Genomic DNA, 25263 nt, shown 5'->3' with positions numbered 1-25263 from the left:
ACAACCTTCATGGGTCTTCAGGTAAGAAACAGGTGTTGGGCGATCCAGGAGTCAGGAGGTACAGGTGAATGGCAAGTCCAGAGCGAGAAGGGGAAGCACTGAGGCAGCAAGCAGTCTAGATGGCCACCCACCACTAGCCCATATTCATACTCTGTTCTCACCTGTTGGGTCCTGCAGCTCTTTGGGGAGAAGATGGTCCCTGCTGCTTGCCTCCACGCTGACGCTGGCGCAGTTCAGCCAGACGCTGCCTCATACTGATGGTCATCTCAGAGCTCAGGCGCCACACAAATATACAGCTGGGTAGAGCCACAGAGGCAGGTGAGGGAGAGAGAGGTTAGGCCTCTGGAGTGGAACCCCACTAGTTCCCCTTCTCTATGGGTCAGCAAGAAGACCAGAGCCACCCTCCAGTGCCACATCAGGCCCAACCAAGAAATATCCCTGCTCAGCCCTATTCCCAAGAGACATCACTAATGCAAAGAGAGGGGAGGGGGAAGAGTGTGTGTGTATCTCAGGAAAAATCTGTATGTCAGGGAAGTGGGCTTCTGCTCACCTGTCTCCTGACACAGAGATGAGATGTTTGCAGTCATTACTAAACTTCATGCCAGTGACAATCTCTGTGAGGAACAAAGAATATGGCCTCTGAGCTTCCCTAAAGTCCCAGCCAAGCCCTGTCCCAACAGTGGAAGTGGATGGTTGGTTGGAAGGGAGGGGCAGACAGCTCTGCTAGCTCCCAAGAAAGTAAAAGAAGAAAGAGTAAAGTTCCAGCAGTAGAGTACTGGGGCAACGACACTCACCTGAGTGGCCAAACATGGTGGCCACACACTCGCCTGAAGAGAAGTCGAAAATGGAAAGGTTCTTGTCAGAACAGCTGGTGGCAATGTAGATCCCCGAGGGGTCTGTCTGCACCTAGGGATGGGACACACAGCTGGCAGAGGACAGGGCAGCACCAGTCCCTTTCCACCTAGTATATCTGTCATGCCTTTCTCTGGCCCAGGGCAATTCCTCCTGGGCCCTTACCTTAATCAGAGTGCCATCCTCACCCTGTGACCCTTTAAACAGCTTCTTTTGCTTCCCACTGCTGATGTTAAAGATCCTGTAAAGAAGCATACTCTTGCTCACATGAGGAGGCCATGATCAAGCACTGCTGGGTGGCAGAGACCCCTGCATTCAGTCCCAGCCCTGTTTTCTCTGGGAGCCACTCCCCAACACCAAAGGGGCTACACCACCTCTCAGGTACGGCAAAGTGCCCTGTAGGTTCAAGGGGGCACAAAGACCTGGACAAAAAAGATAGAAGTGGGGAGAGAGCTACCTAGAGCTGACCCCCTCAGGCATGAAGGAATGCAATCAGATGGTTGGAGAAGAGGATGCCCACCGAATATTTCGGTCCTGGCAGCCAATGGCTGTGTACTTCCAGCTGGGCTCCACATCCATATCATAGAGAGTCGTCTTCCGTACCACATGGTGTGTCCGTGTAAACTGTACTCCATCTCCAGACTGCAAGGGTAGAGCGTGTGGGCCCAACAGGCCCAGAGAGCCCTGCTTTCACCCCCCTTCAACTCTTACAACCTCAGCTGGGGAAAAGGTAGAAACCCCCACCTCCCAACCCCTCCCCATTTAGGGAAGCCCCATACCCTCACCTTCTGTGCAGTGCGGAAGTAAATGCTCTTGTCTGCTCCACAGCTGATCATGCGGACTTGCCCATCGCTGGCTATGGAAGAGGGGGTCCTAGCTCTTCCCACTGCTTTCACCAAAAGGGGGCCAGCCCTTCCTCTATTACCCCACTGCTGAGCTTTCTACATGACCCAGACAACTAATTAAATCAGGATGCTTCTCTCCAAACCTAAGCTAGCCATTCTCTATCCTCAGGCAAGCTGTCTGCCTGAGGGTTCCCTAGACAAAGAGTCTACATTCCACTCGCCTTCCTGGCCCCAGGCCTCCTAGCTGCTATCCAACACCCCCCTGTGACCTGCACACCCTCCTCATGGAGGCAGGAGGCTGGGGGCAGTTGGGGTGGGGATGGAGGATGTTAGTAGTAGGTGGCAAGATGTATCTCAATTGCCCTGCCCCCACCTGCAAACTTGACAGCAGTGATGGAGGATGAGTGCTCATCCAACGTCTGCTGCAGGCTATACTCACGGCCAGCATCTAACACATGGATGAGCCTGTCCCGGCTCGCTGATGCCAGCAGCTTCAGACCTGGGGATGAAAGAACTCCATCAGCCTGTGAGTGCCCAGAGCAGGCCTCCATCTGGGCCCAGCAAAAGGCCCACAGGAACTGAGCCCCACAACTCTAAGCCAAGTGAACCATGGAGCAGGAAGGGAAGCTGTCCTCCTCTAAACCCATGAAGACACCCAGTGCTTTAAACGATGTTTAGTCCTACATTCAAGAGCCAGGACAGATGCAAGTGGCACTAGCAGGACTAGAGGAGCCCTGTGCCACTCTGGGCTAGATACCAGGCATCCTTCTTACCTGTGTCTGGCTTAGAGTACTCCAAGCACAGAATTTCTGAGTCATGGGCCTCTACCTTTAGCATCTCACTCAAGGACTGCAGCTCATGCACCCTGCAAAGGTGAGTAGAGGGAAGAGGTCATTGCCAGATTACAGCAGGAAAGACTCACCCTCCATCCTCTGCTCTATCTTCTCCCTCAAACCTGTTTTTAAAATTACATTTTTATTTATTTTTGAACTGTTAGGCATACAGAAGAGTGGCATTGAGTACAGAGATTTTCCATGTTAACAGTTCAAATATCAGAACCAGGAAGTTTCCGTTGGTACAGTGCTATTAATTAAAATTTTATTTTAATTTCACGTTTTTCCACAATCTTTTTTCCTGAATTCAGGATCCTATCAAGAGTCCAAACTGTACTTAGTTATAATTTCTCCTTAGTCTCCTATAGTCGGTGACAGTTCAATCTTTCCTTATCTTTCATGACCTTGATGCTTTTGAGGAGTATTGCTCACTCTCCAATACTCTTTGGAAGAGTACTGATGACTCTGTCCTGAGTCTGCCTGGTGTTTCCCCATGATTAGACTGAGTTTATGCATTTGGGACAAGAAAACCACAGAAATCATATTATGTCCTTCTTAGTGAGTCATATTATGTACAGGCTTTGTGATCCTGATATGAGGATGCTAAGCTTAATCACATGGTTAGGATGGTTTCTGCTGGGTTTCTTCATCATAAAGTTATTATATTTCCCTTGTATATAGACATCTTGTTCCCCAATCATTTTGAGCCAATGTTTCTAAAGCTCTGTCCTTCAGGACCTCATCCCCTCCAGCCTGCGCTGTGGGAGGCAGTCAGGACCACTTCAGGCTTGGCATTACCTAAGCGTGCCTACACGGTCCCCAGAAGCTAGATGCTGTCCGTTGGGGCTGATACACACAGAGCGGATGCCCACACGGGGATCCATCAGGGACGTGTCGGCTTTGTCTCCTCCAGGCAGCTCAGTGTCCAGCAGGGCCTGAGTGTTCCCATCCACATAGATGATCTTAATGAGGTCCTAGTGGAGCAGGCCAGGAAGGGAGGTGGATAAGGCAAGCCTGACCTAGTACAGCTGCAAGGGGGAAGAATGCTGGACAAGATAAACCCCTGGCCCGAGGAGCCCGGCCAAATCCAAGCTGGGCAGATCAAAATCTGGGTACCCAGTTCCTGAGAAGGAGGTATGAAGGCTGAGGGGATATGAGGCCTAAGTATGGAGTTTGTGCCCAAGGCTCACATTGCTGAGGATGTTTCGGTGCAGGGTGGAGCCGTGCACTCCGGAGCTCTCCGTGTTCCACAGGCGGATGGTATTGTCTGAGGAACAGGTGATAAAGGAACTAGGGGGCAGGCAGGCCTGGTTACTGTCCTTCACTTCGGGGTAAACCTGAGGGCCAGAGGGAACAAAGTCAGCTCTCCAGTTAGGGGGCAGTCCTTTACCTGCCTGAAGACATGGAAGAGAGCGAGGTTAAAGAGAGAACACTGGCTGGCACTTAGCCCAGTGTTTGTCACATGGTAAACAAGCCATTATATCAGATACTCTCTATAATCACTTAAGGCAAACCACTTAGCCAAGCATCCTTCCATGTCTCCACTAATATCATTTCAATTAATTCTTAGGACAACTAGATAAATCAGATACATCAATTTATAGTTCAGGAAATTGAGACTGAAGTCAGTAACTTGTCCAAGATCAGCCAGCTTATGATGAAGCAAAGCTAAGGAGAGACAGGCATACAATGGAAGAAGCCTGAGATACATAAGCACTAAAATTCAAGCTCAATCCGTGGGACCCATCTGAAGATTTGTGGATACACAAGAATGTTGCTGGAGAAACAAGGAGGCAGCAGGAATATAACTTTATGCTCAGGGATCCCCAATTCCCACCTCACATAGTACCCCAGCAAACCTAGTCAGTCCCAGGCCAAGCCAGCCCAGCCCACATACATACCTCCACACTCCAGACGCAAGAGGAATGATAGAGAGCCGAGTACACCTTGCCCACTTTTTTGGGGTCCCTCACATCCCAAACATAAATGCTGTGGTCGTTGTATACACAAGACAGCCACTGATTGGTAGGATCAAAGGTCAAGGCAATGGTATCTGGATACCTGGCGTTGGCCACCCCAGAGAAGAGGCGACTGTGGGGAAGAGAGGACAGGGCAAATAATGAGTAAAGAGCTGATGAAATGAAGGATTGGGGGTGCCTGGGTGGCTCAGTTGGTTAAGTGTCCACCTTTGGCTTGGGTCATGATCCTAGGGTCCTGGCATCAAGCCCTGCATCGGCTCCCTGCTCAGCGGGAAGCCTGCTTCTCCCTCTCTCTCTCCCCTCCCTCCTGCTTGTGCGCACTCTCTCAAATAAATAAATAAAATCTTAAAAAGAAAAGAAAAGAAAAGAGAAAAAAGAAAAAAAGAAAAGAAAAGAAAGAAAAGAAAAGAAAGGAAAAGAAAAAAAGAAAAGAAAAGAAAAGAAAAGAAAAGAAAAGAAAAGAAAAGAAAAAAGAAAAGAAAAGAATGAAACAAGCCAAACCACAAAGGAAGGAGAGTGAGCATGGCAAGCCCGCTCCAGACCTGCAGGGGGTAGTAACTGCTTGAGAAAGAAAAAAGCAGCCTCTGACAGCTGTCAGTAGGGAGCTAATCTGACACTGGCTGTTGGACCATCGTGTTCTCATGAGAAACACAAACAATGCCAAGAACACCAAAATCAGACGAGGTAACTCTGCGGCCATGACAGTCGAACAAAAGCAAGACACCCCCCCCCCCCATAATCGTGTCTGAGAGTGAAGATAAATGCACATCACTGTACAACAAACCACTAACATGACCAAACATTTCCATTCCCTTCTATCGTGATTGACTGCTGCTTCTTTACCAATTACAGCTCTAGCCCCATACCTTCCCTTCTACCTCGTAGATAAAGATTATTAAGATATCCAATTGTGGAACTGCCTCGACTTCCTGACAGCACCTAACCAGAGCAAAACTTCAATCCCTGGAACCATTCCTAAAATCACCGAATTCAAGTCCAGATCATACAATAAGCCCTAACACCCACTTACTGAGAAACTCCCTGGTTCCCCACAGTGTGAGGTCTCCTCAGTGGCAAACAGTATCCATTAACCAAATTTGTAGGTCTACAGAGGTGTTCCTCTGGCAATCACTGGGGCACTGATACACTCTTCACTTTGTTTCCTGAAGCACAACCAGGGAAGGCTGGGCCCAGAGTGAGGATCTGAGTGGAGGCAGCAGACCCACATAGCTCACCTGGCCTCAGTGACGCTGGCAATGTCTGTCCCCAGGGCATGGGGCCGGGGCAGTGTGCTGAGGAAGTGCAGGTTAGAGGGATTGAAGAGGCGCACAGTGCCATCAGCACAGCCACAGAAGATGTAGTCTTGGCTCACAGAGATGCAGTGCGCCACAGTGGTCTGCAGGCAGAGGGGCTCAAGTCAGCAAGGGTCACCTGCCCAATCCCTCCATAACAGTCGCCTGCCAAGAGGACAGACCAGCCGAGGCAGGAGCAAGGAGAAAGCTGCCCAGCTGCTCTGGCCTGAGCCCCTCAGCTGTTATCTAGAGATGCCCCTCCCTCCAGCAGCAGGTGGCCAGAGGGCCCATAGCCACGTGCAGTTGGGGGATGGAGGCCAGGGACCCTTCTAAGGCACAAGAGGTTTTGACAAAGAAGACAAAGTAGAAAGAGCCCAGCAAAGAGAAAGAAACAGCATGAGAAAGACAGGAGGATCTAAGCACCACTTACTGTGAAGCTGTCTGTATTCTGAGCAGAAGAGGGAAGCAGGGAAAAGAAAGGTGGAAAGAGAAAGCAGAGAGGAGGGAGTTATATAGATCTCCATGGAACTAGGCCAAGTTCTGGCTCCCCCAAACTCCTCTCTCCTGCAGTCTCCTGCATGCATGAGGCATGAGTCCCCTGCTACAGAGCCAGAAGCATCAGATCTCCCCTGAGCTGACACATGGGCAGCCAGCCCCTACCCATGGGGCCAGAGGTGCTTACTCTCAGCTCCACCCACTTATCCAAAAGCCTCCTGTCGCTGAACTCGCACAGCAGCCCCGAGGATGTGATGCAGAAGGTGCTGTCGGCCTTCTTCCCTCGGCCACATGCCACGTCAGTGAACAGGTTGTTCCGAAGCTCTCCCAGCAGCCCCGAACGGCCTAGCAGAGGCACGGTGGCATTCACCTGTGGAGATGCACCACTGCTGCCGCCCATCCACCCCGGAGCCTGCCCCAGCAAGCTAGGCCCTGGGGAGAGGGAGGAGGAACAGCGAGCACCCCCCCCTCTCTTTGAGACCACTCCTCAGCCCACACAGCACCTGGCTCACCCAGAACTTCTATACAGCTGCTGAGAGGGGCCCAAGTGATACAGGGTCTGGCCAAGCAGGCTCTGGCCCTGTGGCTCCATCCAGCTTCAGCAGCTCACCTTTGAGGTCTTACTGTCATCAAGGTACCAGAATTTGATATGCCGGTTGCCTGCAGTGACGAAGTAGCTGCAATCTTCAGAGAAGGACACTGCTGTCACCCGACTGGACACCTTATTGGAGGCCACCACAATGTTTTTCTGGAGGGAAAGCCAAAGGAAGAATCAAAATTGTGCCCCTTGGGGCTAAGAAGAAAGAGGCTGAGAGGGTGGAGAAGGGGCTAGATAGGATCTGCACTTTAAAAAAATGGTTCTTGGGCAGCCCAGGGTGGCTCAGCGGTTTAGGGCCGCCTTTAGCCCAGGGTATGATTCTGGAGACCCGGGATCGAGTCCCACATCAGGCTCCCTGCATGGAGCCTGCTTCTCCCTCTGCCTGTGTCTCTGCCTCTCTCTCCGTGTGTGTCTCTCATGAATAAATAAAATCTTTTTTTAAAATGTAAATAAATAAATAAATAAATAAATAAATAAATAAATAAATAAATAAATGGTCCTTTCGGGCAGCCCCGGTAGCTCAGTGGTTTAGCGCCACCTTCAGTCCAGGGTGTAGTCCTGGAGACATGGGATGAGACCTGGGATTGAGCTCCCTGCATGGAGCCTGCTTCTCCCTCTGCCTGTGTCTCTGCCCCTCTCTCTCTGTGTCTCTCATAAATAAATAAATAAAATCTTAAAAAAATAAAATAAAATAACCTTTCCAAGATTTTTTGGTCAGAAAAAGAAGGGAGAGAGACTTTCTTTCTAGAAGAGTTGAAGAGATGATTCCTTTCCCCTGGAGATCCTCAAAGACATAAAGCTAGCCAGCTCCCTTCTACCAACACACTTGGCTACACAGTTGCTTTTTTCTGCTTCAGGCTATTTTCTGGAATGAGATCAACAGAGTGAAGGGGTTCAAATCAGCAATTTCCTGGCTCCCCAACTGGCCCATGAACCCCCATGAAGCTGTCAGGCCAGCCCACCCAGTCCACTCACCTTCCAGGCCCAGACATTGACGATCATGTCGTGCTGGTAGCCCACAGAGACAATGTACTTGGCGCTAGGGGAGAAGGCCACACAAGCCACACCATACTTATGCTCCTGCAGCTCTGCCACCTGGCTATGCTCAGCCACATCCCAAACACGCACGGCAGGCATGTGCCCACTCTGCAGGGAAGCAAGAACTAGAAGTGAGGGCAGATGCATATAACCTCCCCAGGCCTTTCAGAGTGAGGGCCCTTATCTCCCCAACTACTACACACAATCTCTCTTGGCCAAGAGTCAAGAACAGAGTGCTATACAGAGCAAAGGTTTAAAAAAAAACAAAAAACATGATAAATATCTCAGGACAACAATGATTATCTGGGGGAAAATAGCCCCAGATTTTGTTCAATATCTCTGTTTCAGGGTGTGCACCTCTGTATTTGTTCAAAACTCCTTGAGTGATTCTGATAACCACTACCACTCAGGCCTATTTCTCTGCCTCTGCCTCCCCGCAAAGCCTGAGAAGGTAGAGGTAGTCCTCATATGCCCAGCAGGGGGCCTCTGGGGATAAGGAACATTTTAAGGCAGTGGTTTCCAAAGCCTGCTTTCCAAACCAGCAGAGTCAGCATGCGGGAACTTGTAAGAAATGCAAATTTTGTGGTTCCATTGCAGACCTACGAATCAGAAACTCTGGGGGTGGGCCTGGCAATGTGCACTTCACCAAGCAATCCAGATGATTCTGGTGCTCAGTAAAGCTTAAGAACCACTGTTTTCAGGTAGAGGAAAAACTAGAATTTAGTATCTGTCCAGGAAGCCAAAGCGGCAGCACTCCTAACTAGGCCAAGGACCATATAGCTCTCTGCTGAGGCCAGGACACCCACCCTTCTCAGAGGACTGCAGCCTCCTTTCTTCACTCACCTCTCCAGTGACCAAGTACTTGCCATCAGGGGAAAAGGCGAGGGCAGTGATGGTCTTCCTACAAGACATGAGGCAGGCTCAGAAGGGCATTGACAGCCTGGCCTAAGCCTGGCTCCCACAGAATCCCCTCAAAAGGCAAGATCAGCAAACATCAATGTACATGTGCCATTTTGTTATCAGTCCTGGGGCCCAAGCAGGCCCCAGTCCGCAGAGCTACAAAGACCCCAGAGAGTGCCATTCTCACAGCTCCCAGGGAAGGGAGGTACTTCCTGAGGGCCCAGACCCATTTACCTGGAACTGTTGAGGATGTGGTGCTGTTTGTGTTTCCGGGGATTGAACAGCACGACCACACACCTGGGAAGATGAGTGAGACAACAGACTTAGCACCAAACCATAGCTCCCCGGGAGCACGCAGGGTACCTGGGAATTCCGGTCACTCAGCACAGGGAGCTGCATAGAGCAAGTTCAAAGGAGCTCTGCTTGCTACCAAGGGCAACTGACTGCTTTCTAGCAACCTATTCTTGCTTCTCTTCCCCACCCACCAGGGCCTATCTCTGCAGCCCCATTAGGATGGAGGCTCCCTGGAAGCCTATCCCACTAGGTCCCTAAGCACCAGCACCATCTCTGGTCATACCCACAAATGGCAGCAAGGACTCCAGCTGCCCCATAGACCTTACACAGAGCTCAGGAAGGGGTGCAAGAGAGAAGAGTACATGTGATTTGAGCAAAGCAGGTCACAGGCATACAGCCAGTTCACAGGCTTGGAGCCACATGTATGACAAGCGTTTGTGCTCCAAGGAGGGGTTAGGCCTCTCAGGTGTGCACCCACATGTGTACCTGGCAGGAGTAGACCCCACACCCTCTATGTGTCAGATGATGAAGAAGGGGTTGGAAGGCATGAGGCTGGAACTGCAGGGAGGCTCAGTAAGACTAGGAGAAAGGGCAGAGAGAGCCCAAGAGGGCCTGAGGAGGCCTGTTCAGTGCCTTGGAACTCCTGAGCCCCGCCCTGAGAATCCCATAAGGGCCCTCTAGACTACCAGAAGACAATCAGAGACTTCACCTGCCTGCCTGCCTGCCTGCCTGCTGTGCAGAGAAGGGTGGAAGTACCCTCTCCAACCAGGCAGCAAGAGTGGACAGTATCAGGTTCAGACTGACTTTCCAGAGGCAGTTCAAGGTGGTAGGAGCCTCCAGAGGAGGCCAGGTGGTAGGAGCCATGGCCGGAAGTCCAAAGCTGTAGCCAGGCAGTGTTCTCCCTTAGGCTCCGTGGCTGTTAGCAGGCCTGGGCCCATCGCCCCTCCTGCCTCACTGCTTCATTTACTAATGAAGTAGCTGACAGGAGCAAGCGTGGGGCCTGCTATGCCAGGTCAGGGGATAAGGACAGAATGAGCAGAGGGCAACATCCCCCAGACCAGTCTTATTTAATTGGAAACCCACTGCCTGCTAGAAGCTTGAAGCAAAGGCAAGTACAGCTGCTGGTGAGTGCTTAGCGTATTAGGCTCCATAAACCATTTCAATATGCACAGTCCACAGGTAATCTCTGGGGACGCAGGGATCTCGGAGGTACACTAGGTAGGTATGCCCAGAACTGCCAGGCTGAGCAACAAACAGCTTTGGAATTCTTGAGTCACATCTCCTCTAACCCCTCCCCAAATCCGTCCTGTTTCCTTTCTTCTCTCTCCATCTGCTCATCTTTCCTTGTTCTCCTTTCTCTCCTTACACCAACTTCTAGTCTCCTGCTTCCCTTAAACATACAACAAAAGTCAGATGGCCTTGGAAACCCATCACTGGGTTTCCCAGTGCCCCATCACTGTCCCTCCCCCTTCCCGAACACACACACACCCCCATGCACACTTGCCCAGCTTCTGTTAGGGGCAGTCCAGGATACAAGGAGCCTAATTCCTCCAAACAGACAGACTCATAGAACCTTAGAGCTGGAAGGAAGGACGGAAGGAATTAAATGCACTGTGCTAGATGACTAAATTTCACCTAGTCCAACCCTCCAGAATTTTGGATGAGGAAGTCTAGGCTCAGAAAGTTCCTAGAAAGAGCAGAGCCAGGACTCCCAGGCCTCCTCCTGACTTCCAGTGCACTTCATATCAAACACACAGGCATGTCTGATCTGATTGCATCACTCCTGGAAGATGAGCCCTAGGGGGCTTCTAAAACCAAACTCCTTCAAGTACTCATGAAGGCCCTGGGTGGTATGACCCCTGCCCACCCTACAGCTTCACCCTGAACCATGCTCCAACCAGTCTTTCGCTCTCTTTAACCTGCCATGCCCCTTTACAGGAACTGTTTCCCTTATCTAGAACATTCTTCTCTCCCTTTTCCAACTAGTTAATCTTTAGTCCTCCTTCAGATCTCAGGTCAAATGGCCTCAGTATATTATAGCTCTCATAACAAGCACAGCATATCAATCTTTTGCAACCTTTATCACAGCTGTAATTTTACATTTATTTTTGATGACCCTCCCGCCAGAACATGCCTTTCCCAAGAATGGGAACTGGGTCTGGTTCTCCTGACTGCTTTGCCTCTTGTGCCAGCAGAGGCTGGCCCACTGCAGTTGCTCAAGAACCATTTGAATGGGAAAATGCCTCCCTTGGTCCACTAGCTTGGTCCTGTGGGGCATCAGTAGGCCCAGATCTCCCTACTCCATGCCCCACTTGTCTTCTTTGGAAAGAGGGACTGCAGACCTCTGGATCCTCAGAGGCACTGTTGGGGTAGTAGGGACACTGTACGCTTCAGAGGCAGAGACCAGGGTTTGAAGCCCTTGTTCTCCTATGTACAGCTCGGTGACCCTGGATATGGCACAAGCATGTTGACTTATATCTATAATAAAGGAGATACTCAGATCTAGCTCTAGGACTTCTGCGATGAATAAATGATTTTTTCTGATACATAGTAGGAGGCAAACAAGTGGCAAATCTTAATATTACTACTACTTAAGCATGGAAAGGAGGCTGCAAGGGGGGCCCCTGGCAATGGGGAACGAGGTACTAAGGGACTGTCAGGTTTTTCCTTTGGAAGAATGGAGGTAAGTCCTGTTAGGACCTCAATAATGGTAAAAACTTCAAAGGAGGCTTTATTTTTTGTTCTGGGAAGGCAGCCAGGAAAGGAGAGCTAGATTAAGTTTAGGAAAAGAAAATATCTGCATTTTCATTCTCTCAAGGTAGCAAGGAAGAGATGGGAGGAGTGCTGAGAGAGAAACTAAGTGTCTAGGACAGCAGTAGAGAAGCACAGAAGGAAAATGGAAGTGCCATCTCCTAGCTAAGCTAAAAAGCACCACATAAGAGTTCCAGTGAACTCTAGGGCACCTGGGTGGCTCAGTTGGATAAGTGTCTGCCTTCGGGCTCAGATCATGACCCCAGGGTTCTGGGATCAAGCAGGCTCCTGGCTCAGTGAGGAGTTGTTGCTCTCCCCCTCTCCTGTTGCTCTTCCTCCCCCCTGATCATTTTCTCCCTCCCTCTCTGTCTCTCTCCCTCTGTCAAGTAAATAAATAAAATCTTTCTTAAAAAAGTTTCAGTGAATTCTAAACATGAAGGCTTCCAGTTCCTTTAGTAACCAATCCTCTGCTCTCGCTCAAGGGGCTTGGTAATAAGAGTTACCATTTATCAAGCACTTTCTAGGTAGCAGACACTCTGCCAAGCAGCCTGGATGTCTGTTTTTAGCTAATCCTTACAATAACCTTGTGACTCTTAGTACAATTATCCCCACTTTACAGATGGAGAACCGAAATCAGAGCAGTAAGGTAGCTGGCTCAAGGGCACTTAGCTAAAGCCAAAGGGAATAAGGATTCCAGAAGCAGTGCTCTAGGGAATGCGGAGTAGAGTGAGTTGAGGGAAGAAGAGAAAAGCAAAGTTGGAGATGAGAGACGTGAAACACACTGACCTAACATGCAGGGTGCCGGGCCAGGAACCTGTGAGAAGAGGGAAAGATTGGGGCACTTGGAGGGTAAAAAGGATTTGGGCTACAGGATTTGGAAATCAGAACAGGGCAGATGAAAGCGATGGCTGTTATAATCCCAAGGTCATAGATTTTGATATTTAGATTTTAATACTTTATTCAGTGTATGAAAAATCACACACACGCATGCACACACCAGCCTTCCACCACCATGAAGTTTTTGGGCCAACTGATGTTTTCTAGCTTTTTTGTTATCTGTGCCGACCTGCTGAGGAGGCCCGTTTCTACAGGCTCATCTCTCTAGCAGTGATCTCTAGTCTGAGTGGTTACAAGTTACCTAACTTCCTGAACAGCTACACACAAACCATGGCACGGGGCTTCAGCTGAGAGCTGATCTGACTCAACCCGACCTGACACAAATTCCAACCAGCCAAATTCCAAATCCAGAAAAATTGGTGATAGGCTCTATAATACACTTTTGAGTTTTCCTTTAAGCCCATCATCCCGAACCAGCATTGTGACTTTCCAAGGGTAGTGCATCAGACTGCTTATACACTTTCTAAGTCACTGCACACAAATTCTGAGTCTTGCTGGACTACAACATCTTGTTTCAACCTCCTGGTACGTTCAGCTCCATGGTGGGAGGAGGAAGGAGAGCAGTGAGTGTGTGTAAAAATACGGTGTAGAGAGGGAGATGACTGGCTGTGAGGCAACCCTTCCCTTCTCTGACTCCCTCCCTCATACACCTCCTCCAGAATAGCCTGGAAAATTCTCAGGTACCGCATGGAGGAGTCACACAAAGGAGAGAAATGTGCAAAGGAGGGAAACACACAGACATAGATCTCTAAGCTGAAATTTTTACTTTTAATTATTCAAATATGGAAACCTCCCAACACAGAGAAAGAGGAGGAAAGAGCTGTGTCACAGCTCCACTTGTAGGGACAATAATGCAGATGCCCAAGTGAGGACAGAACTTGGCAAAGACATCCAAGGTTCCCACTGTGCCCCGCTGGCTGAGTTCTCCCAAGAGAAGAGACCTCAACGACCCTGATAGAGGAGCCACCTCAGTCTTCTCCGACCTTGAGCAAGCTCCCCAGTCTACTGGGGAGAGGAGGGTGGGGTGCAGTTGCATCAGTCTTTGGCCTTCCGCCTCAGTGCCCCCACCCCAGTCTACCCCCCCTCCCCGGGGGGCTCTTGCCCTCACCCAGCACTGCAGGCAGTCATTTGTACGTGTGCCCTGTAGCACTGCTGGCCCAAATCCATGACAAGGGCTAGGCTGGCCCAACTGGCTGAGTCCTATAATTCAGAACCCCAGGGTGCAGGTGCAGAGAGACAAGGAGGCCTCAGTCCCCCAGGACCTCAGCCTGGGAGTCACGTGGTGGAGCCCCAGTACCAGGTGCTGGGCCCATTGCCCAGGAGCTCCTCTGAACCGGGAAGGGCCAAGTCCTCAACACACCCCTTCCATGGAAAGGTCCAGGCCTGCTGCCATCACCAAGAGCCCAGCATTCCCACAGGATCTGCCTCCTACCACTCTCCATCTTCCAGAAGGCAGAAACAAAAGGAGCGTGGGATGAGCAATGAACACAGCAGCACATATTGGCAGCAGGACACAAGAAGTTCAAGTGGAGACCCTGTGCCTTGGAAGTTCTTCTTTAATACCAGGTAAAATCAGAAGGTGACTCAGACAGGGACAAGAGGTCCTTCAAACCTTGCTCAAATGTCACTCTCTAGCACGATTTAACATTACAACCCCATAGCCTAGTGCCATTCCCTAGTTCCTCTTGCTGTTTATTGCTTGTATCTTTTCCAAGCACACATCAACTTGCAATATTCTATAAAATTTACTTTTGGGGAGAGAGGAGATCTATCTTTATCACTAGATTGCCAGCTTTGGGCAGGTGGTATTTTTATCGGTTTTGTTTACATCCCCAGGGCCTACAAGATAGGCACTCAATAAATATTTGTGAATGGATGAATAAATCATTAAGTCACTAGCCACCAGATCTCAAAGTCAAGGAAACTCCTGATCAGTAGAACTGAGAACAAGGGCCCCAGGATAGGTGCATGGTCCTCCCCTACCTTGGGCTTTTAGGACTCACTGACACTTGAGGACAGTATGATGATGAAAAGAACAAGAAAATGGGCCAGCCAGACCTAACTGCTAGCATACTGTGTCATCTTGGGGGCATATTCCTTAACTTCTCTGAATCTCAGCTTCCTCATCTATAAAACAGGAAGAATAATGTCTACCTCACAAAATTGGCTGTGGGGACCGAAGAAGACAATGTGCAGAGTAACCAGCATGGTGCTCCAAGCTATCTTCTTGACAGGTACTCTGCTACACCACTAACAAGGAAAACGCAATCCAGGGGCTCAGCATATACAACAGGAGCCCCAACTATGGCATCCCATACATGACCTGCTGGACACCACTGACTCATTAGAATCCTCGCCCAGATGTGGAATTATAAACTGTCCCTCTGGACTAACTCCCAAAAAGGAAATCTTATAGCTTTAATTATTCTAAGAGAGAATAAGTCTAAGATGTTTCCGAGGGCAGCCTCGGTTGTGGTCCTCTTTAAATGCCTGCAATCTAGGACCTTCCAAATAAGTAATCCTCTTAGGCAGGTCATGGGACCCACTGACATTTCTGTTTCTGGGATGTTTTACAAGTCCCTCTTCAAAAACATAAGAAAAGGCAGAGAGTAACATGGCTTCCAGTGGAGAGCGTCTAGTACTTCTCTCTGCTGAGAGGGCTCTAAACATATTCCCTTCGAGAATAAGAGATCAATCTCTGTGGGCTGCAAGACTTATAAGCCAGGTCAAAATGCAGTGCCTGGGCCCCCATCCTCTCACTTATTCTCTAGCCACCACCACCACCGGTTAGCCCCTCAGACGAATGAACCGATTTTTCGTCTCTTTGGCACCCTTACATTTGAGGCTTCCTCCACCTGGGTAACTTTGGAGTCAGATCCTCATCAGTTTGTTCCTCTTGGCCATTCAGATATCAGCTGAATGCTACCTCCCTCTAAGTCTTAACTACCCAATCCTAAAGTAGGCCTCTCGGGCTCCACCCCCACCATGCATCCCACAAGTTACTCATTTACTCTCCTTTCCATCACTTGGTTTTACTTTCTTCAGAACATTTACCATCTCTGATATTATCTTGCTCATTTATGGACTTACATGCTTATTGTCTGCTTGCCCTTCTTGAACCTAAATCCCACAAAAATGGTCACCCTTCCTGTCCTGTTCACTGCTACATATGATATGCTTGAACAGTGCATGTTTTCAACAAATTACTGTTGAACAAATGAAGGCATTGATGACCAAATCATCTGAGGAAGAACTCAGGGGCCTCAGTTTCAGGTGTGAGACCTGCAGAATAACCAGAAGACAGGCACTGAGGGGACCGATGCTTGCAAGTACCCCTGCACATGACTCACATCCACCAGAGCACAAAGTCCAAGCATCTTCTCTCTAGTCCACCTGCTGTCTCCACAGACCCACACGCTCCCTGGCAAACCCACCACACAGGGCTTGCCACAGACAGTAAGAAGGCAGTTCTGTGCTCCTTTAGCTCAGATGGCACCAGAACACAGTTCAGGTTGAGATACTGTGATTTCACACCTGGTCCAGTGCTTTGGAGCTGGGGGCCTCAGCATAACTTCTAATATGCGCTGAGTAAATGGAGGGCCTTCTTGGGAAATCTTGGTTTCCCCTCCTCCTCCCTAATTCCCTAATTAAAGCAACCAAGAGGTCTCCTCTGGGCTGCTGGCTAGGGGTCAACACCTTTCCAGGACACCTCCCACTCAAACAGCTGCTCTGCCCAGAGCATTCACCCAGGCCAGGCCCTACACTTTGGCACTCGGGATCAAGAGAAACCCATTCTCAGGACGGACTAGCTCCACTGTTGCAATGGGGGCTGTGCTGGGTTCTACAGCACCTGAACTCCTTACCAAGCCAACTACGGAAGGGGCCCAAGTCAACTACAGATGTTCAACTAAATTGAGTTCTTCGAAGAGGCTACCTGGGGACCACCTAGCCTCCTGGAGCAGGGAGCTCAAAGTGTGACAGGTGAGGGGCAGGCTTTCTGTGGAGAGAACAGCAATGGGGGAACTCTGGAGAAGAGATGCAGGAGCCACTAAAACCGAGGGGTCTCTGCTCAGACTTCACCCACCTCGGCCTGACACACATCTCCCTCTACCCCACCCTCTCAGAGCTGTTTCATTTCCTTTCAGAAAACTTTGTTTTGGTTTGATATTTGCCTCTAGGCCTCCGGGAGACTTTTCTGAGCTTTGTTTTTCTTCTTGTTTCTAGGATACCTGAGCCGCTCCTAAAGCAACAAGCACAGTAGGAACTAGAGAGTGGGGGGTGGGGTTAGGATCACCAGATAGGAAAAGAAGAGGAGGGAGGGAAAGAGCCTGCTTGGCTCACACAGACTTCAGTGGTCCCCAGACACCCCAGAGGCACAATGGGGACCTCTAGCACAGAGCAAAGTGAAAACACTCAGAAAGGAGCCATTTGCAAAGAGGGAACTTGAAGTTCTAGGAAATCAAAAGGTCAGGGAGTAGATCATGTCACTGCCCAGGGCTCACCCAAGCCAAGCACACTGAAGGAACCTACTAGATGACACAGAAGAGAAGCTTCCATATACCATCTGGAAGGCTAATGACTCCCAGGCACATGTGCCAGGCTGGGACCTGCCCACAAACAGAAACACATATCCTTAAAGCACCAAGCCTGGGGTCAGGGGCATGAAGCGAAGATGCAAGGAGCACAGCTCCACAATCCCTAGGGCAGGCACACTAGGCTCAACACATACCAAGCAGCAGCCCAAGTCTTTCCTGCCCATCTCACATCCAGTCCTAGCCCCAACTCCAACAAGAAGGAACCTGGCTTTCCCAGGCAGAGGCAGGCACGAATGGAATTCCCCTGAGGCGGGCTGCACAGGGTGTCCAGCAACAGAGGTCATTCATCAACTCGCTTCTGGAGTGGGAGAAGGAGGCCAACTCGGCCTCCAGAGTAAAGCCCGTATAGCTCTCATAACACCCCACCACAACATTCAATGCCAAAGGGGCGTTCAGGAAAGGCACTGACCCCAGAATCCAGGGGCAGAAGTTTACCTGGTATAGATTAAGATGCCCATAAATTGGGCTCTTCTCATTCACATGGCAGGTAGATAGCTACACAAAAAGGAGCTTTTCAAAATAAGCAGAAAGTCAGGTTTTCCCCCATCCCACACCATTTTAAGATTAAGGAGCTTTGTAGTCAGACTACTTGGGTTAAAATCCCAATATAGACACTTACTAGCTGTGTGACCTTGAGCAAACTGCTTAACCTCTTTATCGTAGTTTCCTTCTCTAAATGGGATAGTAATAGTACCTGCCTCACAGGGTTGCTCTGGGTATTAAATAAAATCATTCCTTGCAAAGTACTTAACAATGTGCCTGACACAGAATAAGTTCTTGATAAAGGCAGATTTTTGATGGGATGATAAAACTAAGAAAATCATATACTGGTACAAAAACTACAAGAGCTGCTGTGGAAATCACACTGGGAAACTTGGCATTCCCAAGCTGACAGTGGGGGAAGGAAGGTAGAGCAATGCGGACTTCCCATTTTTGTGCTCTCATGCCCAGCAGCAAAGTTGACAGAGAGAACCAGAAGCAGCAAGAGCACCAATCCTCCCAAAGAAACACTTCTGCAGAAACCTAAAGAAACTACAGCTGGGGGTTTCTCATCTGCAGAACAGAGGAGTGAAAAGGCAGCAAGGGACAAATGAACACCAGTTCCAGAACCCTACTTTTCTTCCATGGCACGGACATGTTTCCAAGTGATGAGACTAGGCAAATGTTCAGAGTGGTATTTTTTATAAAATAACCAGAAAGTGGAAACAACCCACATGTCCATCAAGTGATGACTAGATGAAATGTAGGACATCCACATAATGGAGTATTATTCAGCCATAAAAAGAAGTGAAGTACTGATACCTGCTATGACATGTATAAACATCAAGAACATTATGCTAAGTGAAAAAAGCCAGTCACAGAAGATCAAATATTCTACCTATATGGAATGCCCAAAACAGGTAAATCTATAGAGACAGAAAGTGGATTAGTGATTGCTTGGGGCTGAGACTCTTGAGGGGAAATGGGGAGTGACTGCTAATAGGTATGGGGTTCTTTTTTCAGGGTGATGAAAATGCTCTAAAATTGATTGTGGTGATGGTTGCACAACTCTATGGATATGCTAAAAAAAAAAACCCACCAAACTGTACATTTTAAATGGGCAAATTGGTACATGAGTCATATTTCAATGAAGCTGTTTTTAAAAGTGACTAGGAGGTAGACATTAAAGATGGTGTTGGGAAGTATGTGTAATACAAAGTGTGAATCTGTACGTATGGGTGGCTGGCCTCAAAACAGGGCAGGATGGCAACAAGGACAACATTCAACAAAAACCCTTGACCTGACCCTGTATCTCCTTTACAAAAATGTTTACCAAAACATTAACCTGAAGATATCAGAAGAAACCAAAAAACCCCTGCCCATCCCAGTTGGTTTTGCATTGTTATAAACTCCCATGCAATAAGCCTTCTTCCAACGTACTCACCCGGCAGGGTAGGCAACTAAACCCGATCGAGGGTCACAGGCAAGTCCTCTGCCTCCAGACACTGTTATTCCAAGCACCTTCTCCAAGGTTACCTGTTAGAGCAAGACAGAGAAGTGACATATGGACAGAGTGGGCAGGCCTGGGAAGAAGTGCTAAAGGTAGCCACGACCATCCAGCAAATGCTGACTACTTTCTTCAGGAAAATGGGGCTATTGACTTCTCCAGAACCTCCAGAACCTGGCTACAGGCCCCTTGATCACACAGGGAAAAGCCATTGTCCGCCGCAGGCTTTTAACAGGGTTCAATCTGTGGGGACCCTGGGAAAGAAAATGAAGAGTAAAAGCTCAGCTCATGGCCACAGAGAAACAAGTACTCTCCCACAGTCCAGGAAGGCTCAGTATACAAGATAAAGCCTTGGGTCCCCAGACTGGCTTCTTGGGTCTCTGAGAGTCAGGGGAAGTCACTGATCTTCGTGCCTCGGCAGGCATGAAAGAAAGGCTACTCTGATCTACCAAGAGTCAGAGGAATGTTAGGTATTAATTAGGTGACTCATAATATCTCTGATCTTTGCATCCCATCACGTTCTTTCCCTCCATCAGAGAACTCTACCCACCCCAACCATCTGTCAGTTCATGCAGACCATGAGCCTAGGAGACAGAAACATGGCTTAATGTTGTATTTAGCATAGCACAGATGCTCACAGTACCCTAATTATGATCATTAAGCCCCACTCCCACAGAGATGAAAGGGAAACTTGTGTAAAGTGCTCAGAGATTCTGAGAGGACATGTCCACATGCAACATTCACCATCACTCTCCCCATCAATATTGTTACCCCACACTGGATGCAGCCCCAGGGCACACACTGAACTAACCTCAAATTAGTTCACTGGCCTTTCTGCTAGATGATCCCATGGGAGATTCAAACTGCCCTGGAACCTCTCCTCACTCCACTTCACTTCTGATACAGAACATCTTGCTTGCCACCCCAGGTCCAGTACCCTCAAGTACTGTCTGGACTCTGTACTGGCCCTCCTCAGAGATGTTCCTGGTCTCTCCGTTGGCTCAGAGAGAAATACATCTGAATGCAGAAAGGTCATATAAATAGGCTAGACTGTACTCTGCTTAGAGTCTCAGAGGCCCAGGGTGCCTGGGTGGCTCAATTGGTTAAGCATCTGTTTTCAGCTCAGGTCATAATCCTGGGGTCCTGGGATGGAACCTCCATCAGGCTCCCTCCTGGGCAGGGGAGCATGCTTCTCCCTCTCTCTCTCCCCACTGCTTGCACTCTCTCTCACTCGCTCTCTCTTTCAAATATATAAATAAAATCTTACCAAAAAAAAAAAAAAGAGAGAGAGAGAAAGAGAGAGAGAGAGAGAGTCTCAGAGGCCCTAGGAGGGTGGTGTGAACCAGAAATACTTCAGAAGTATTCATGTCTGTGGCAGGGTGGTCTACTCCTAGTTCAGTTTCTAGAGAGGGGAAACCCAGAATCAATTAGGGTGATTAGGATCTCTCCTACTCTCTCCTATATCTCTTACTGCCCCAGCTGGAAAATTCAAAGTCCTTCTAGAGGGCTGGTTTAAATTCTTATCTCCAAGAACCATTTTAGCTTGAATTAGGTTGGAAAGAAATGCCTCATGGTGGCCAAAGACCAAGATAAATCCCCTAGGACATGACAGTTAAAACCTATTCCCCAGGAAGGCTCCCAAGAGTCTTCTGTGCTTCTTGGGGATGTGCAGCAGCAATTCCAACATGTGTCCTCTCGCTGACAGACGCAGTTTAGTCCCATGGCCAACCCACAGCCACCTGGCAAGCACCAGACATGCCAGTTACCCTGGAGACTACCTGAGGCACTAAACCTAGTGTGGGATAAACTAACTGTAGCCTACTCTCTGTGTTCTTGGTAGTTTGCCCTAACTAATGCCTCCTTCTTCACTTTTTCTTAGCCACATGATGCCTTGGCACCCAGTCACCTTTCTGAAAGGCCCGAGCACCAGGCACACTGACTGGAGAGCACAAAATACCCCCGGGGAAGTCCGGGGGATACTCAGTTCAGTGCACTGCTCCCCATCTTGGCACTGTGCCTCCAGCTCTCCCAGAGGGAGGGGCACTTGGGAACATTCATGATGCACTAACTGCCTACTGCATATGAGAGACAGAAAGAGAGAGGGTGAGGAACCCAAGGCCAGCATTACCCACATAGATGGGAAAGGTCACAGAATCAAGTGCAGTGAGCTAAAAAGCTGCTCAAATCCTATCTCTTCCAGTGAATCATTTTGGGCAAATCCTTTGGATTCAAATTTGCTTCAATCCCTCACATATGCTTCAGCTTTGATCCCAAAGAATCAGACCAGTCTGTTCCTTCTCATCTTTCCTTCTCTCTGACAGAAATTTGGGTAGGTGTTTTGTGGACAGATGATCTAGTTCCATAAAGGATTTATTCCGAAACTAGCCTGGACTTTTCAACAGCAAGCTAAAACAGGAAAGGGATGTGAATTACTCGTACCTTTAAGACCAGTTTTTGGTTGAACATTTTTGACCATGACTCATTGTAAGAGTGAGAGTTTATAAGTTTAAATCATGAGTCTGTATAGAGATACATGTACACATGAATGTGTATGCATGTGCATAAAACTGAAACAAAAGTTTCACAAAGTAATACTTACTCTTACTGCATGTGATATACTCTGTTTTTTATTATGTTCTGTTTCGTTAAAAAATGATTTTGGTCTTGGCCCACTTTGTTGATTTCATGACCTACAAATGGGCTGGAAGCTCATTTTGAGAAACTGCTACAGACCATCTTTTCCTGCTATGCTTGGGTTCCAGGCTCTGATCTCTGGCAACTTTGTGTTCCTCAGGCACTTTCCTCCTAGGACTCTTGGCAGGGGACAGACATCCGGGCTAGGAAACCCCACGGGCAGAAGTTTGCCTGGGCTCAAAACCTGGCTTACTTTCAAAGGATTTATGGGTTTTGGCTTTTTCTGACTTTCTGCACAACTATCCAAAGACAAAAAAAAAAAAAAAAGGCAGTTTCCTTTGGCTCTGTGGAGTGGGAGGAGCAGAGAAAAACATTCAGGGGCATCAGCTGGTTTTTATTTTATGTTCTAACTCAAACCAGCTTCCTGTTTGCAGGGAGGTTTGGGGCTGAACTCCACTTTCAAAGGATCTGAGGGAGTCCAAAGCTCCTGCAAGGCCTCCAACATCTAGGCTTATTTTGAAAGGCCCCAGTATGATGGAAATTATAAATGGACTCTCTCCCTGACATAACCTCCATTTCCTCTCCTTTCAAAAAAGTGATGCAAAAAAACAAAAACAAAAACAAAACAAAACAAAACAAAAACACAAAAAAGTGATGCAGCTTCCATCCACCGTAGAAAATGGAGACAAACTTGAATGCCCCCTGCAAACACATCACCGGCTAAACACCCAAGGTCAAGCAATGGTGTGCCAAAGCTAGCTTCCACTGGCTCATGACAGCTGACTGTGCACTTCCTTTCTCACCTCCTCAACTGGTGGCTTGAAATCACCACAGTGGGAGTACTTACTTACCATGGAAATCACCAAATGCTACAAATCAGGGCCCTTTCTTGTCCCTGAGAGAGCCTGTAAACATCCAGCAACACACCAAGTTCAGACCACCGTTGTCTCTCACTTGGACTATACTTCCCATGTGTTGTGTCTGCTTCAGACCCTACCCCCTTTAGTCGTCTTCTCAACATGACAGGCCACAGTGTTGTTGTGGTGGTGTTTTTTAAAAATGTATATGAGATCATGTCATTACTCAGCTCAAAACCCTCCATGGGCTTCCCATCCTTAAATTCAAATTCAAATACTTTACCCTGTTTACAAGGCCTTAAATCATCTGGCCCTCTGGCTCCCTCTCTGACCTCATTTCCTACACTCTTCCCCTCTTCCTCCACCTCAGCTACCATGGCTACCTCAAGCACCTCAAGCAGATTCTAGCTTCAGGTCCTGCATATGCTATTCCTTCAATTAAAATGCTCTTCCCTCAGCTATTCACATAGCTAATTCTTTTTTTTTTTTTTTTTTTTTTTTACATAGCTAATTCACTCAGATCTTTGCTCAAAGTTCTCCTCCTCAGAGAAGGGTTTTCAAACTAGCTTTACTGTTATCATTCTATACCTACCTTACCTTGTTTTATCTTTCTTCATAGCACTTAGATGCAGATAGTGACCCAACACTGATCATATTTCCATCCACATACTTACTGTCTTACTGCCCACATGAGGATGAGCACAAAGGGAGCTTAATGGTACAGGTAACATTTTGTTTCTTTTTTTTTAAATCAAGTTTAATTTTTTTTTTTTTTTTTTTTTTGTGATAGTCACACAAAGAGAGAGAGAGAGAGGCAGAGACACAGGCAGAGGGAGAAGCAGGCTCCATGTACCGGGAGCCCAACGTGGGATTCGATCCTGGGTCTCCAGGATCACACCCTGGGCCAAAGGCAGGCGCTAAACCGCTGCGCCACCCAGGGATCCCAACATTTTGTTTCTTAAGCTGATAGCGGGCATCCCATTGTTTATTCTATAATTCCATATATCTTTACTGTATGTCTTAAAAATTGCATAATAAATGTTAAAAAGAGAGAAAAGATACAGTCTGGGATGTGGCATGGGGCTCAGTACCTCATGAGCAACATCTTTCTATAATTTACGCCATGGAAATCACCAAATGCTACAAATCAGGGCCCATCTTTCTATAATTTACACACCTAATTCTCTCTTCATCCTTAAGCAATGGCTTTTTACACTCACTGACCCAACAATGTTGGGGGAAAGGGTACAAAGAACTCAAGAATGTGAGTTTTTGTTTGATTAGGTTTCTCACTTAAGTGCTTCTAAAACTGCACATTTTTATGATGCTCTGACATGCTGCTTCCAGTGGAAGCTTTCAAGAACCACTAATCCTTCTCCTGACTACTAAGCATGGCAACAGGTAATGAGATAGAGCCCCCTCAGCCTGGGTCCCTGAGTAACTTTGATGAACAGAGCTCCTGTGCTGACCCACACTGAATATGATCATGAGTAAGAAATAAACTGTTAAGTCAGGGAGATTCTGAGGTGATTTTGTTACCACAGCATGACATAACCTGGCAATTTTCATACTTTTTGGTCTCTTAAACTTTGGTTTCTTTACACTCAGAAATTATCAAGGACCCCAAAGAGCTTTTGTTTTATCAGTGTTTAGAAATTACAACGTAAATAGCTTAAAATATTTGTTAATTCATTTAAAAATAACAATAAACTCATTCATGTTAATGTTTTTGTTAAAAATAACTATTTTCCAAAAAAAAAAAAAATTCAGTGAGAAGAGTGGCACTATTTAACATTTCTGCAAATCTCTTTAATGTCTGGCTTAATAGTAAACTGCTGGATTCTCCTATCTGCATCTGCATTCAATCTGTTGTGATATGCTATTCTAGTTGAAGATAAAGAGAACCTGGCCTCATTTGGATATGTAATTAGAAAAGGGGGGAATTTCATAGATCCCCTAAAAGGGGACTGTAGTGAGAACAAATGACCTAGCCTCTCCTGAAAACTATAGCATTTTTCCACATAAGGAAGCAAACCAGCCAGTGTGAGAGTTCTGGCCTCAAGCATCGTTGAGGAAACTAAGGCAGAGAAAAGGTTCTATGAAAAAATAGTTGACCTCAAAGTCTGAGATGGGACCCAAGGTACTGACCGGAAAGTCATTTATAGACTCTCACAGCCTGAATGCTGGTGAAACCTAGCCCAAAAGACAACCAGTCCAGTGACTTGGGATACAACTACAGACAGCTGGCACCCTGATACAGCCACACGGTTCTAGAGAACATCATTTCAACTCAGAAGTGAAAACAGAAGACAGCACCCACATCGTACTCTGCAGTGATCTCCTCCACAACCAAAACACAGCCTAGAAGCAGAGAAAACACTCAAGGTGTGACCCAGCCTTGGTTTTGGCAGATGGA

At 47.9% G+C, this 25263-nt stretch overlaps 1 protein-coding gene across 8 annotated transcripts in view; it reads right to left on the bottom strand.

Moving 5' to 3' along the window:
* MAPKBP1 (mitogen-activated protein kinase binding protein 1) overlaps nt 1-25263 on the bottom strand; it is a 51610-nt gene that overhangs the window by 8279 nt on the left and 18068 nt on the right. For 5 of the 8 annotated variants that reach the window (XM_072808592.1, XM_072808599.1, XM_072808594.1 and 2 more), the window contains exons 3-21: nt 19294-19385; nt 9067-9129; nt 8776-8833; nt 7870-8040; nt 6907-7044; nt 6484-6666; nt 6232-6249; nt 5745-5905; nt 4432-4621; nt 3721-3867; nt 3329-3504; nt 2471-2562; nt 2071-2196; nt 1638-1708; nt 1373-1494; nt 1018-1093; nt 795-906; nt 551-614; nt 162-296 (exon numbers count right to left, since the gene is read on the bottom strand). In XM_072808592.1, coding sequence (XP_072664693.1) covers nt 162-296; nt 551-614; nt 795-906; nt 1018-1093; nt 1373-1494; nt 1638-1708; nt 2071-2196; nt 2471-2562; nt 3329-3504; nt 3721-3867; nt 4432-4621; nt 5745-5905; nt 6232-6249; nt 6484-6666; nt 6907-7044; nt 7870-8040; nt 8776-8833; nt 9067-9129; nt 19294-19385 — 2195 coding nt within the window. The remainder of the gene's footprint in view (nt 1-161; nt 297-550; nt 615-794; nt 907-1017; nt 1094-1372; nt 1495-1637; nt 1709-2070; nt 2197-2470; nt 2563-3328; nt 3505-3720; nt 3868-4431; nt 4622-5744; nt 5906-6231; nt 6250-6483; nt 6667-6906; nt 7045-7869; nt 8041-8775; nt 8834-9066; nt 9130-19293; nt 19386-25263) is intronic. The other 3 variants (XM_072808595.1, XM_072808596.1, XM_072808598.1) reach the window with 2 other exon arrangements.

The sequence above is a fragment of the Canis lupus genome, chromosome 32, assembly GCF_048164855.1.
Source record: "Canis lupus baileyi chromosome 32, mCanLup2.hap1, whole genome shotgun sequence".
NCBI classification, from domain to species: Eukaryota; Metazoa; Chordata; class Mammalia; order Carnivora; family Canidae; genus Canis; species Canis lupus.
This window is presented reverse-complemented; position numbering and strand designations above follow the sequence as displayed.